The sequence below is a fragment of the Schistocerca nitens genome, chromosome 12 (assembly GCF_023898315.1).
Source record: "Schistocerca nitens isolate TAMUIC-IGC-003100 chromosome 12, iqSchNite1.1, whole genome shotgun sequence".
Classification (NCBI taxonomy): domain Eukaryota; kingdom Metazoa; phylum Arthropoda; class Insecta; order Orthoptera; family Acrididae; genus Schistocerca; species Schistocerca nitens.
The window spans coordinates 171,130,513-171,146,441 of NC_064625.1; the positions used below are offsets into that span (position 1 = coordinate 171,130,513).

The following is a 15,929-nucleotide window of genomic DNA, read 5'->3' on the forward strand; positions in this document are numbered from 1 at the left end:
TGAGTTGACTGCCATGCGGGGGACCTGGGTTCAATTCTCAATACTGTCAGCGATTCTTCCTCAGTGGGAGAACTGGAAAGGGTCAGACCGAGCCTCCTGATGCCAATCGAGGAGTTACAAGGTGCTTTCAGTAAGTAATGCAACACATTATTTTCTGAAAGCAGGGGGGTTTTGTTTGTGATCCCAGTACACTATATTATTCCCCACTCTTTTGGCTACGAAACACTATTTTTCAGCATAATCTCTGTTCAAAAAATGGTTCAAATGGCTCTCAGCACTATGGGACTTAACATCTGAGGTCATCAGTCCCTTAGACTTAGAGCCACTTAAACCTAACTAACCTAAGGACATCACACACAGCCACGCCCGAGGCAGGATTTGAACCTGCGACCGTAGCAGTAGCGCAGTTCCGGACTGAAGCGTCTAGAACCGCAGGCCACATCGGCTGGCAATCTCTGTTCAATGCGACAGCTTATGCCACTTTACTGGGAGAGCTCGTATACCACTCTACTGGTCGACGTCGGAGCCGACGTCTTTGTGTGTCAGCGATTTCCCCCGTCATCTGTGTACTGTTTCCCGTGGAGTCCACCTACATCGGGCCAAGCTGATTGAAGTCAGAAGGTGTGAGATTCGGGCTGTAGGGTGGATGAAGAAGAGTAATTCAACGGAGTTTTGTGATCTCATCTCGGGTGCACAGACCTGTGTTAGGCCTGGCATTGTCACAGAGAAGGAGAAGTTCCTTCGCATTTTTGTGGCGACAAATGCGCTGAAGTCATTTCTTCAGTTTCCTGAGGGTAGCACGATGCACTTCACAGTTGGTCATTGCACCGTGTGTGAGGACATGAAACAGAATAACATCTTCTGTGTCCCAGAAGACTGTTGCCACGATTTTATCAGTTAAGTGTACGGCTTTGAACTTTTTCTCTGGAGGGGAGGTGGTGTGGGGCCACTCACGGATTGCCGTTTTGTTTCTGGTTCGACGTGATGAACCCACATCTCAGCACCTGTGACAATATTCGACAAAAAAGTATTGCGATCAGCCTCGTAATGTGCAAACAGTTCGACACAGATTGTCCTCCATTGTTCTGTACGGTCTTCCGTTAAGCGGCAAGAAACCCGGCGAGCACACACTCTCGAGTAACACGACTGGTGGATGAGTGTGTCAGCACTAACCACAGAGACGTCCAGTTGACCGACAAGGTTTTTGTCGACTGTCTCGAACGAGAGTGACGGCACATTCGAACACTGCTCGAGTCACAGTTGTGTACGACCAGCCGGCACACCAGAGATCAGAAAAGATTGCAGCGATGACAGGTGCCTCGCTCGACGACTCGCCGCACTTTTGTTCACTGCCAGGTCTCTGCCGACATTCTGTGAATATCTGCAATGCTCTGTTTTTCCACCGATAGAAACTCGATGCCAGCTCTAAGTGTGCAGTGCACCTCTGTTACAGATGCCATTTTGAAGGCTACCACCTATCGGGACTTCACAAAATTATAGGGGCTGAAGGAGGAATATTCCACAATGTCTCACAGCAAATTCTGCATTTTTTCAACCGAAATGGCAGAGAAAAAAGTGTGTCGCATTACTCACCGAACGCTCCTTGTACTCGAGTGCTGGCTTTAGCTCTGCTAACCAGACAACAGCGGGGAGAGCTGTGTGCTGACAGCACGCCCCTCTTTAATGCATCTCTCAATAATGTCACTGGCCGAGGATGACCCAGCAGACTGACTCCGGACTGGAGTTGCTTTCCTCTCCTTTTTTCTAATAACCTCATTATATTTCTGAGGAGTCCAACAGAAGGTGCTTCATTACCGTCGTTCTTCTCGTAGGCTCGTTTGGAAGTTTCGAGCTCTGGTAACCGCGATAGGTCTACAACTGTTATTTTCTAGCTATTACAGTGTATGTAACTTTTTTAACAGGAGATTGACTACCGTATTTACTGGAATCTTAGCCGCACTTTTTTTCCAGTTTTTGTAATCCAAAAAAGTGCCTGCAGCTTAGAATTGAGTGCAAAGTAAGTGGAAGTTCTAGAAAATGTTGGTAGGTGCCACCACAACTAACTTCTGCCATCGAATATATGTAGCACTACACAGGCGTGCTTTGCAGGCACAAAGATAAATACTGGCGCAAAAAACTTTGCGTCAGTAAATAAATTTAAATAAAAAAGAGGTGGAAGACGAGCTTTTTTTCTCCGCCCCGAGTTTCGACCACTGCATTTTCATACATTATCCAACAAAGTAAATACAAATTCTGTATTGTTCATCTTTGAATGTAGCAGCATTTGAATGTACTACGAAAATCCGACCGGCAAGACTGTTTGGGATGTGTGTCAATACGGCCAACTCTATGTTCTGAATATTTTGCTACCTGTGAGAAGAGATGGTTGCTAATAGGAACTTTTATGAATTGTGAATCACATGCAGTATTCTCTTCACCATAAGAATAATACTAATATAAACATTTTGCCATGTATTCTTTCACGTTTGCTGCTATGTCATTTAAATCCTGTCTGCCTAATAAACTACGAAGCTAGAGTGAGACAACAGCAAACGCGGAAGAATGTACATATTGTGTCATGTTTATATTCATATTATTCTAATGCCTAATAGTGATACAGTCGAAAATGAAGCACGGCAGTTGACTAGATTTTTAAATCTTAGATGACTCTAATTTTTGTTCTGTGCAGAATGTAATGTACTAAAGAGGCGTCTGCAAAGATTTTCAAATGGAGAAAAATTTTTGCTGAACTCTCATTGAGAACGTCTTCTATCATACTCAGTCTATTATTTGGTTCTTGTTGATTATTATCAAAGAAAGCAGCAGTGTAAGTAACAACAAATAGCTGTCTTTTGCCATTGTTTCACTAATGAGACAATTCCTCTTTTTTTTTTTATATTGTAAGCGGCGGTAGCGTGCACAAAAGCAAGCCATGCCGCGAGCAGCGACAGGTCATAAACACTCATCATGAGAATGCAACAAACAATGCACGGCAGAGTACAGTAATCCATTTTCAGCTTGGAGTGGCATAAACACCTATAACAAAGAGAACGGCACTTATCAGATGAAAGAAAAATGAGCAATCAATTCATACTAGATGAAGCACGTGAAAAAGGAAGGGTACCCGTGTAAATACGGACGGAGGACCTGACGCATAGCAATGCTACCTGGTAAAGCTTAACTGCTAAGCTTACGATTCGAACCAAACTACTGTAGCTGTATCATAATTCATTCGAGCTAATTTGTGTCTCGTATTACAATGGACCAACTTTGTTTCGATTTGGAGGTGGGGTCTAAAACTTTTCTCTCCCCTCGAATTTTGAGTCTGAAATTTGAGGTGCGGCTCAGATTTGGGAAAATTTTTATTCCTCGATTTCGAGTCTCATTTTTCACGTGTGGCTTAGATTCGAGTGCGGCTCAGATTCGAGTAAATACGGTAAATTAGATTCGCCGACACAAAATGCCGAGCACGTGCCGGGTCAAATATCGAGCCTGCGTGTCTGTAGCAGAGTGAGGTGAGCCACGGCCCTCCACAGACTCCGCTCCCCGTGTGGTGCCGTCCGGTCCCCACGTACCCTGTGGAACGACCTCCGGTAGCAGTGTTCGGAAACCGTAGCTGGGAGCGACGGGCAACCAAAATCTGAGTGAGGTACGGAGGCACGTTCTCGTGGCACTCTGCACGGCTAAGGCAGTAAGGAGGAGGGAATCTGGTTTAAGTCTCGGTCTCGTACCGATTTCATTTATCACGACATATTCGACAACAGGAGACAGTCAGGGTGATCCACATTGTGGTAAATCAGTTCCCTCCCGTTTCGTGTACCAGCACCGGTGACGTAGTTGTCGATATTATCCACTGAGGTGACAAAAGTGACGTGCCGGCCACACGCGCATACACAGAGGGCGGCAGTGTCGGGTACCCGAGGTATAAGAGGGCAGTGCAGTGGTCGAGTGTCACCTGTACTCGGGTGATTCACGGGAAAGGCTTTCCGATGTTATTGTGGCCACACGACAGGAGTTAACAGACTTCGAATGCACAGTAGCAGTCGGAGGCAGACATACAGGGCTTTCTGTGTCGGAAATCGTGATCCACGATCTCGAGAGTGTTCCGAAAATACCAAATTGTACGCATTACCTCTCACCGTGGGCATCGCAGTGGCGAGCAGCCTTCACTCGAATGACTACATCTGTGTGTAGTTGTCAGTGCTAACAGACAGGCAACACTGCATGAAGTAACTGCAGAAATCGACGTGGGACGTATGATGGCGATATCTGTGTTACGACACTGTGGTGAAACTTGGCATTAATGGGCTGTGGCAGCAGAAAACTGATGTGAGTGCCTTTACTAACAGCACGACATTCCCTGCAGCACCTTCTGTGGACTCACGAGCATATCGGTTGGACCCTAGACAACTCGAAAGCTGCGGTCTGGTCAGATGAGTCCCAGTTTCAGTCGGCATGAGCTGACGGTAGGAATCACGTGTGGCACAGACCCCACGAAGCGAGGGAGCCGAGTTGTCATCGAGGCACTGTGCGAGTTGGTGGTGGCTGCATAATGGAGTGGGCTGTGTTTATATGGAGTGGGCTGGCTCCTCTGCTCCAACTTACAACACTCGCCTGTTGTGACAAAAACCAAAGTTACCCTCTGGCAGGATTTTGAGTTTTGACCGTGTGTGAGTCTAATGGATTAAGGTATCAGGTAGGAATTTTGAATATACTGAAATTAATAGAAAAACTCAACAGGCTTTTACTTTGGGGATAATTAAAGTAGTAAAGTTTATATACGAATGAAAAATCGAACGGTCGCCAGCCCAATTAGGCACATTAATTTGAAATATTATGTTCAAGAAAACTGAATATTAGCTGTTGAAATGACTTTCATTAAGACTCCCTTTGAATGTTGTTGTTGTGGTCTTCAGTCCTGAGACTGGTTTGATGCAGCTCTCCACGCTACTCTATCCTGTGCAAGCTTCTTCATCTCCCAGTACCTACTGCAACCTACATCCTTCTGAATCTGCTTAGTGTATTGATCTCTTGGTCTCCCTCTACGATTTTTACCCTTCACGCTGCCCTCCAATGCTAAATTTGTGATCCCTTGATGCCTCAAAACATGTCCTACCAACCGATCCCTTCATCTAGTCTAGTTGTGCCACAAACTCCTCTTCTCCCCAATCCTATTCAGTACCTCCTCATTCGTTATGTGATCTACACATCTAATCTTCAGCATTCTACTGTAGCACCACATTTCGAAAGCTTCTATTCTCTTCTTGTCCAAACTATTTATCATCCACGTTTCACTTCCATACATGGCTACACTCCATACATATACTTTCAGAAACGACTTCCTGACACTTAAATCTATACCCGATGTTAACAAATTTCTCTTCTTCAGAAACGCTTTCCTTGCCATTGCCAGTCTACATTTTATATCCTCTCTACTTCAACCATCATCAGTTATTTTGCTCCCCAAATAGCAAAACTCCTTTACTGCTTTAAGTGTCTCATTTCCTAATCTAATTCCCTCAGCATCATCCGACTTAATTCGACTACATTCCATTACTCTCGTTTTGCTTTTGATGTTCATCTTTCAAGACAATGTCCATTCCGTTCAACTGCTCTTCCAAGTCCTTTGCTGCCTCAAAGTTTTTATCTCTTCTCCATGGATTTTAATTCCTTCTCCGAATTTTCTTTTGTTTCCTTTACTGCTTGCTCAATATAGAGATTGAATAACATCGGGGAGAGGCTACAACCCTGTCTCACTCCCTTCCCAACCACTACTTCCCTTTCATGTCCCTCGACTCTTATAACATCTGGTTTCTGTACAAATTGCAAATAGCCTTTCACTCCCTGTATTTTACTCCTGCCACCTTCACAATTTGAAAGAGAGTATTCCAGTCAACATTGTCAAAAGCTTTCTCTAAGTCTACAAATGCTAGAAACGTAGGTTTGCCTTTTCTTAATCTAGCTTCTAAAATAAGTCGTAGGGTCAGTATTGCCTCACGTGTTCCAACATTTCTACAGAATCCAAACTGATCTTCCCCAAGGTCGGCTTCTACCAGTTTTTCCATTCGTCTGTAAAGAATTCGTGTTAGTATTTTGCACCCGTGACTTATTAAACTGATAGTTCGGTAATTTTCACATCTGTCAATGCCTGCTTTCTTTGGGATTGGAATTATTATATTCTTCTTGAAGTCTGAGGGTATTTCGCCTGTCCCATACATTTTGCTCACCAGATGGTAGTGTTTTGTCACGACTGGCTCTCCCAAGGCTGTCAGTAGTTCTAATGGAATATTGTCTACTCCTGAGGCCTTGTTTCGACTCAGGTCTTTCAGTGCTCTGTCAAACTCTTCACACAGTATCATATCTCCCATTTCATCTTCATCTACATTCTCTTCCATTTCCATAATATTGTCCTGAAGTACATCGCCCTTGTATAGACCCTCTATATACTCCTTCCACCTTTCTGCTTTCCCTTCTTTGCTTAGAATTGGGTTTCCATCTGAGCTCTTGATGTTCACACAAGTCGTTCTCTTTTCTCCAAAGGTCTCTTTAATTTTCCTATAGGCAGTATCTATCTCACCTCTAGTGAGATAAGCCTCTATATCCTTACATTTGCCCTCTAGCCATGCCTGCTTAGCCATTTTGCACTTCCTGTCGATCTCATTTTTGAGACGTTTGTATTCCTTTTTGCCTGCTTCATTTACTGCATTTATATATTTTCTCCTTTCATCAATTAAATTCAATATTTCTTCTGTTACCCAAGGATTTCTCATAGCCCTCGTCTTTTTACCTACTTGATCCTCTGCTGCCTTCACTACTTCATCCCTCAAAACTACCCATTCTTCTTCTACTGTATTTCTTTCCCCCATTCTTGTCAATTGTTCCCTTATGCTCTCCCTGAAACTCTGTACGACCTCTGGTTTATTCAGTTTATCCAGGTCCCATCTCCTTAAATTCCCACCTTTTTGCAGTTTCTTCAGTTTTAATCTACTGTTCATAACCAACAGATTGTGGTCAGAGTCCACATCTGCACCTGGAAATATCTTACAATTTAAAACCTGGTTCCTAAATCTCTGTCTTACCATTATACAATCTATCTGATACCTTTTAGTATCTCCAGGGTTCTTCCATGTATACAACCTTCTTTGATGATTCTTGAACCAAGTGTTAGCTATGATTAAGTTATGCTCTGCACAACATTCTACCAGGCGACTTCCTCTTTCATTTCTTAGCCCCAATCCATATTCACCCACTATGTTTCCTTCTCTCCCTTTTCCTACTCTCGAATTCCAGTCACCCACGACTATTAAATTTTCGTCTCCCTGAATAATTTCTTTTATTTCATCATACATTTCTTCAATTTCTTCGTCATCTGCAGAGCTAGTTGGCATATAGACTTGTACTACTGTCGTAGGCATGGGCTTCATGTCTATCTTGGCCACAATAATGCATTCGCTGTGCTGTTTGTAGTAGCTAACCCGCATTCCTATTGTTTTATTCATTATTAAACCTACTCCTGCAATACCCCTATCTGATTTTGTATTTATAACCCTGTATTCACCTGACCAAAAGTCTTGTTCCTCCTGCCACCGAACTTCACTAATTCCCACTATATCCAACTTTAACCTATCCATTTCCCTTTTTAAATTTTCTAACCTACTTGCCCGATTAAGGGATCTGACATTCCATGCTCTGATCCGTAGAACGCCAGTTTTCTTTCTCCTGATAACGATGTCCTCCTGAGTAGGCCCCGCCCGGAGATCCGAATGGTTTAATGGTTAATCTGAATGGTGGCATACACATACCTCTGGAATATTTTACCCAAGAGGACGCCATCATCATTTAATCATACAGTAAAGCTGCATGCCCTTGGGAAAAATTATGGCTTTAGTTTCCCCTTGCTTTCAGCCGTTCACAGTACCAGCACAGCAAGGCCGATTTGGTTAGTGTTACAAGGCCAGATCAGTCAAATCATCCAGACTGTTGCCCCTGCAACTACTGAAAAGGCTGCTGCCCCTCTTCAGGAACCACACGTTTGTCTGCCTATCAACAGATACCCCTCCGTTGTGGTTGCACCTACGGTACGGCTATCTGTATCGCTGAGTCACGCAAGCCTCCCCACCAACGGCAAGGTCTATGGTTCATGGGGGGGTCCGTTTTGTGCTACCCACCACTGAGATTGCTCTGTATTCGTGTGTATTCAGTGTGTTATTCCCTTTGAATAGCACACTTGGATGATTTATCAACACAAGGACCACAGACCATAAGTGGCATTGCAGGTTGGGGCAGGTGGAGAAAGTGGTCATGTCAGAGCACGCGCTGTGTGAGGCCCACCACATAGTAAAATTCGCCGACACAGAAGTTCTGCTGCAAAGAAGAGCTATCACATCCACTTGTTCAGACAAGGTATAGAAATACAAAACAGGAGAAGAACTTCAACAAAAAGAGGAAAGCCTCAAAGTGAACGGATCCTGGATCCTCGTGCCGCAGTGAACGGCCATTGCAAGTAGCAACAGGTGAACTGCACCGGAAATGACCCTTGGACATTGGTGCACTAGGTACACATAATTTATGTTTCTGAGCTCAACTCCAGTTTACCACCAGCAATGGGTGAAGCTTTGACAATGCCAGCCACCCGTGCTGGCAAAACCTCAGAAAAATCGTGAAACAAACATCAGCCGAAGAACCCGAGACAGAAGCCAACAGTCAGGTTGTCAACAAGTGACCGTGAAAGCCTTAACAATTTTGTGAGGAAGGAACTTTTCAGAATGACAATGCACCATGTCACTGGACTACAATTGCTCACAATTTGTTTCAAGAACGTTCTGGACAATTTGAGTGAATGGTTTGGCCACCCAGACCACCAAATTGAATCCCATCAAACATTTGTGGAAAGAGGGCAGTGTGTGCCCAGAACCCTACACCAGTAATACTTTGGCATGCATGGAGACAGCATCATTCAGTATTTCTGCAGGAAACGTTGAAAGACTTGTTGAGTCTGTGCCCTGTTGAGGCACTGCACTATGCCGGGTAAAAAAAGGTCTGACAGGATATTAGGAGGTATCCCTCGAACTTTGCCACCCTTGTGAATCTAGCGCACAATAATAGTAACACACCTCTTCCTATTCGTTCATAATGTTCTGTAGGTCACACTGAAGAGGACCTACGGGGACACGGAATGAGTCAACGCGTAGAGTAACATAATACAAATACACCGTAGGCACTTAAACCATATATTTACAATATTATGAAAAGGATAGTTGCTATGCATCATATAAGCAGAGATACCAAGTCACAGACAGGTGCAACAAAAAGACCGTCAAGCAAAGATTTTGGCCAAACAGGCCTTCACCAGAATTAGAAAAAGCACACACACACACACACACACACACACACGTTATTATGTTTCTAAGACATCAAGGTTAAAATGCCCTGAGTTGAATTTAATATGTATTTGGTGAGTCAGTGAGAACTTCACTACTACACAGGATGGTTTACTTTTTCCCTGTCACAGGTGTGGCTGCGCAACACGTCCGTATCGTCACTGCCGCCCGCACTCTTCTTCGCGCTGCCGCGCTCCAGCCGTGTGCTGCTAGACGTGACGGGCAGCCGCGTGACGTCACTCGGCGCCCCCGTGCTGTCGGCACTGGACGAACGGCGGGCCGGTGTCTCCCTGAGGGGCCTGGCTTCGAATCCGGTGCGTTGCGACTGCCACGCACGGCCCCTCAGGAGGTGGCTGACCGGGTCCACCGGGCGTGACATGCAGGTGCGTGCGTTACGTATTCTATAGTGCATTGTGTTTATCCATCCTCTAGGCCTTCCAGCGCAATATAAACTATCAAAATCTAATAGCTGTATCACCTCAGGGAGTCACACCTAGTGATACGTGGCTGGCGACCGCGGGGCCCCGAGCTGAGTCCTGGCATTGCTTCCACTTACTTATGCCAGGCTCCTCACTTTTATCTTTCCTATCTGGCCACCCTCGGCCAGCTCTTGTTCTTTTCCGACCCTGACGATATTGGGTTTCGAGGGCTATTGGTCTTTCATTTTCCAGCCTACACTTCTCGTGCAGTGTCTGAGACAGAACGGGCGGCTGCAAAAGGCATCTGTATCCCGTGTTAGGGGCAGCTTCCAGTACTGCGGAAGGCAACGGAATACCACTGCAGATTGTCTTCCCTGCATAATGCAGTCTCCATTTTATGCACAAAAATGGCTTCCTCTCAAGTTAAATCAGTGTCTGGAGGTAAAATAGTCCCCCATTCAGATCTCCGGGGGGACAACTTGAAAGGGGGCAAAAAATCAAAACGAGAATTGGTACCTGGAATGTTAGAACTCTGCTACAAGCAGGAAAATTAGAAAACCTTAAAAGAGAGATGGAAAAGAATCATACGGACCTCGTAGGAGTTGCTGAGGTAAGATGGAATGGACATGGAGAGTTGCAGTCAGATGAATATGTATTCTACTACTCAGGAGGAGAAGTAAAAGGAATTAATGGAGTAGGAATGATTATAACAAAGGGATTGGCTAAATGTGTGGAATATGTAGACTATGCAAATGATCGGGTTATTGGTGTAAGGCTGAAAGGAGCACAAAAAAATTTACTGGTTCTCCAGGTGTATATGCCAACTTCAGAACGTGATGACCAAATTGTAGAGGAAACGTACAATGTAATAGAGAGAATAATGGACGAAAATAAAAAATGCTGCAAAATAGTAATGGGAGACTGGAACACCATTGTGGGAGAAGGGAAAGAGGGAAACACAGTAGGAAAGAGAAATGACAGAGGTGAATGGTTAATTGACTTCTGCAGGGAAAGGCAGCTGATAGAGGCAAACACATGGTTCAAGAACCACAAGAGGAGGCTCTACACTTGGAAATCACCAGGGGATAAATATAGAAACCAAATCGATTTTATACTGGTAGAAGAAAGATACAGGAATGGAATCAAGAAGGTGCACACATTACCAGGTGCAGATATTAATAGTGACCACAACTTACTTATGGCAGAAATAGAAATAAGAATGAAAAAACTGATAAAGGCGACAATGGTGAAGAAGTGGGATCTAGAGAAGATAAGGTCCAACAAAGAACAAATTACAGAAATGCTGTCTCGGGACTTTCTAAACACATTACAAGGCAAAGAAGCACCTGATAATGCCAACGAGTACTGGAATATGCTGAAAGAAGGAATCATTAAAGCAGGACAGCAAAATATAGGATATGTAAAAGGGAAAAGATCAGAAAAACCATGGGTCACACAAGAAATGATTTCCAAGATGGAGGAGAGAAGAAAATTGAAAAACAAGAACACTGAAGATGCAAGAAAGATATACCGAAGGTTAAATAATGAACTGCGAAGAGAAACAGAGCAGGCTAGGAAAAAATGGCTAAAAGAGGAATGTGATGAAATTGAAGAACTGGACAGGAAGGGAAGATACGACTTACTATACAACAGAGTAAAGACTATGACATGGAAACAAAACAGAGCAGGAAGTGCTGCAATGGAAATTTTGAGTAAAGACGAAGAGGTAGTGTACAAAGATCGTGACGATGTCCTCCAGAGACGGGAAGAATATATAAAAGAGCTATATGACACAAATAGCAAACCAGAAACTCTGGAAATTGAATCACACAACAGTGTAAGTGATGACGAGAAAGAACCAACCATTATAATGGAAGAAGTAAAGTCTGCCATAGCTGCAACAAAAAATGGCAATGTGGGAGGTACAGATATGATACCGGGAGAAATATTAAAATGCTTGAACCAAGACGGAATAAGAGAAATATTGAGGTTATGTAATAAAATATATGACAGTGCTTAATGGCCTGAGGACTTTCTGACAACAGTAATGATTCCATTACCGAAAAAACAAGGAACCAAGAAATGCAATGAGCACAGGACAATCAGCCTCATTTCACATGCAGCCAAAGTGATGTTAAGAATAATTTATAAAAGACTTGAAAAAGTAATAGAGGAGAATCTCAGCAAGGAGCAGTTTGGCTTTAGACAGAATATGGGCGCCAGAGATGCAATAGGGCTCCTATGACTCTTGGGAGAAAGGTTTATTGAAAAAGGAAGAGATCTATATATGTGCTTCATCGATCTAGAAAAGGCATTTGACAATGTGGTTTGGGACAAGCTGGCGACCATAATGAGGGAAAAGAGAGTGGAGTGGAAAACCAGAAGACTTGCAAACTCATTATATCTTAATCAAAAAGTTTCAGTTAAAGTGAGAGGAGAAAGTACAAACTGGATTAGACTAGGAAAAGGAGTAAGACAAGGATGCTGTCTATCGCCTACTCTTTTCAACCTTTACTTCAAAAATATGATTGACCAATGCTCATTAGATGACAAAGGAGTAAAAATTGGAGGAACAAGAGTAGGGTGTTTGAGGTTTGCTGATGACATGGTCCTTCTAGCCACAGGGGAAAAGAATTACAGGATTTGGTGGACACCATTGCAACTAATGGAAAAAATATGGAATGAAAATTAACACAAATAAAACAAAAGTATTGGCACTAGAAGGAAATAAAAATTATGCTGAATGGAGAAATACTAGAACAGGTGCAAAATTTTAAGTATCTTGGAAGCAGGATAGACACCGACTGGAAGTGCACCACAGAAATTAAAACAAGGATAGCAATGGCAAAAGAGGCATTTTATAAGAAAAGGAGAATTTTCTGCAGTAGTCTGGACAGAGAACTCAGAAAGAGACTCATAAAATGTCTTGTATGGCATGTTCTATATGGCGCTGAAACATGGACTGTGAGGAAAAAAGACAGAGAAAGGCTGGAGGTTTTTGAAATCTGGACACGGAGGAGGATGGAAAGAATAAGTTGGATGGACAGAGTAAAAAATGAAGAGGTACTGAGAAGAGTGGGAGAGAAAAGACAGTTACTAGATGTAATGAAGAGAAGAAAAAGAAATTGAATTGGGCATATATTAAGAAAGAATGGCGGACTGATAAAAACAGTTTTAGAAGGTTATGTAGAAGGGAAAAGGAAGCAAGGAAGGAAGAGATTTCAGATACTGGATGATATGATATGGACGGTACAACACACAGCAACCTTAAGAAGGAAGCAATGGATCACAGAAAATGGAGAGGCAAAGGACCTGCTAATATAATAGATAACTGATGATGATGAATAGCTGTAGCTAGGTATCTAACATTTGAAACTAAATGTTTCTTCAAATGATGTGTCAATTTGTATTATTTAGTAGTATGACTGGCTTTTCAGTTTTCACACTCTGTGGTCACTGTAAAAGTAAATCACATATTAACCAGAGCCAAACTACTTCTAAAGATATTATCTTAAGATAAATATATGTCACCAACACGGTCGTATTAAAAACCTTTCTTTTTGTTACCAATCTGTGGTAAAATAAACAGAACATTTAAAATTATATAAATGTCAAAGACAGTATTCTGATGCCCATTTCTTCATTTACAAGTTTTATTTACCAACATTAGAATGTGCACCTTCAATTGTAGTACCCAAAACACAGCAGTAGCTATTGTACTATCTGATATATAAGCTACTCCAGTATTGTAGTGTCAGACACATTGTCTAGAATTGTATAATTGGGCACACCGTCAGTCGCCTTACAACTGAGGAAACCGCATGTGCTCTGTTTGGCCACAGGTCACCTGCGCGAGCCCCGCCTCTCTGTCCGGCCGCCTGCTGTCGGACGTGGACGACTCGGAGCTGACGTGCGACGCCGCCTCCAGCACCGCCGCGACAGAGTCGCCCGCCGCTTCCGTCTCCACGGTGCCGCCGCCGGCGGACGAGCCGGACATCATATGGACGGCCAAGCCCGCCTCTCGGCCCGGCGGCGGCGCCGGCCAGGGCGGCGGGGGCGGCGGCGAAGAGGACGGCGGGAAGCCGGCCGCGCCCGGTACGGCGCCCGGGCCGGCGGCGGCATCGCCGGTGCAGCCGCGGCCCAACGACGACACGCTCATCATCGGCATCGTGGTGGGCGTCGTCGCCTTCATCGCCATCCTGGTGGCCGGGGTCTGCGTCATCCGCGGGCGCGGAGTCGGCGGCGGCGGGGGCGGGGGCGGGGGAGGAGGCGGGAACGGTGCCGGCGGCTGGCCCGCGTCGTCCCAGTACCGCGGGGGCGGCCCCGGCTCGGCCCCCGGTTCTACGTGCACCTGCGTGAAACCGCCGATGCCGCTGGCACCGCCACCCGTGTACTACACGCTGCCCGGCAAGCACGGTCACCTCCGGGTCGCACCGGCGCCGGCGCAGCAGGCGCCGCCCTACCTGCAGGGCCCGGGACCGGGGCCGGGGCTGGCGCCCAGCCCTTACTACCTGGCCTACCCCGCCGAGGACAAGGACTACCGGTGAACGGGGAGGCTACACACCTGGTGTGCACCTGCACCGGAGGACAACGTAATGTGCTGTGCATCTACAACACTCCCTCGCACCGAGGACAGAACGACCGTTAAAACCCTATTTCTTCATCCGATATTTACACGGTATATCTGTTGGCCGTCTTCGACTGAGCTGACGGACACAAGCTACAGTACCTGATCTACCCTTTTTAAACCCGTAGATAAGAGCTGTCTGCAGAATGAACTGGGTACTATCCACAACAGATTTTGTAAGGCATCACCAACAGATTTTGTAAGGCATCAGTGATAAAAACAGAAGATCAACTTATGAGGGGTAGGACGTAAAATGGGCCAACTTGGAGCAGGAGAGGCATCACAGGATATTTTAATTTCCAGTGTCTATAGTTTTACAAATAAATTGATAAAACTTTGTCAGCATCACCACGAAGAATTCAGGATTCACACTCATTCCAGTGGAAGTTCGAAAACGCAACAAAGTAATTTTTTTTTAAGTGTGAAATTTCATCATTTTTTCACTTACTAATGGCTGCATTTGTTGCTATAGGTACACTTTTCTTCATAAGCTAGAGAGTTTCTTCGATGTATTTTGCACAGCATACATACCGTACTTACAGGTGTATGAAACTCTAGAATTTATTTAATTTATGACAAAACGAATGAGCTGTTATATTTTAAACTTCATGTTTAGAAAAAACACAAATTGTATAGTTAATTACCTCAATTTGTACCACAGTTTTTAATAGATTTGGAAAATTCTAGAGTTTCATACACCTTTAAGTACGGTTTGTATGCTGCGCAAAATTCATCGAAGCATCTCTCTTACTTATGAAGAAAAGTGTACCTATAGCAACAAATGCTGCCATTAGTAAGTGAAAAAAAAATGATGAAATTTCACATGTTAAAAAAGTACTTCATTATGTTTTCGAACTTCCACTGCTATGAGTGTGAATTCTGAATCCTTCCTGGTCATGCTGACAAAGTTTTATGAATTTATTTGTAAAAGTATCAACAGTGGAAATTAAAACGTCCTCTGGTGCATATACTGCTGCAAGTCGGCACGTTTGACGTCCTACCCCCATTAAGGAGTGAGGGAGGTGATACAGGGAGATTAAAATCAGTGGTTTTCCTGCCATATGTGGCAATTTATCTTCAAACTGTTTCATCACCACCAAGTGCAAAGTTAAAGTGATTTTTAATCTCCCGCCAAACACAGCAGTCGTTTTGAGGTCCTCCGGAGGTAACCTGATGTTCTGCACGGGTGGGATTTATGAGATCCCGTGCGAGTGTGGCCATTCACTCATTGGAGAGATAATGCCTACGGTCTGCGAAAGGTGCACTGAACACCGAAAGTGTGCTTCTCACTTACAGCCCAATAAATCACTTGTGACAGAGCACTGCATCTACACTATTCACTCAGTGTAGCATGATGTTACCGAATTTATGGCAGGCTCTTCATCTTTTTGGGACTCAGTGGTGAAGGATGCAGGCTCAGTGTTGATGGATACATTACAAATTTAGTGAAGAACTTAATTAACAGACATAGTGGTTTCAGCCTGTAATAAGCATGGAATGCAG

The 15,929-nt window shown here is 44.2% G+C and overlaps 1 protein-coding gene across 1 annotated transcript in view; it reads left to right on the top strand.

Moving 5' to 3' along the window:
• The window catches only part of LOC126214986 (protein artichoke-like), a 339,045-nt gene extending 324,699 nt beyond the window's left edge, over positions 1-14,346 (top strand). Inside the window, exons 17-18 of the mRNA XM_049941617.1 lie at positions 9,512-9,763; positions 13,642-14,346. Coding sequence (XP_049797574.1) covers positions 9,512-9,763; positions 13,642-14,346 — 957 coding nt within the window. The remainder of the gene's footprint in view (positions 1-9,511; positions 9,764-13,641) is intronic.
• The last annotated feature ends 1,583 nt before the right edge of the window (positions 14,347-15,929 follow it).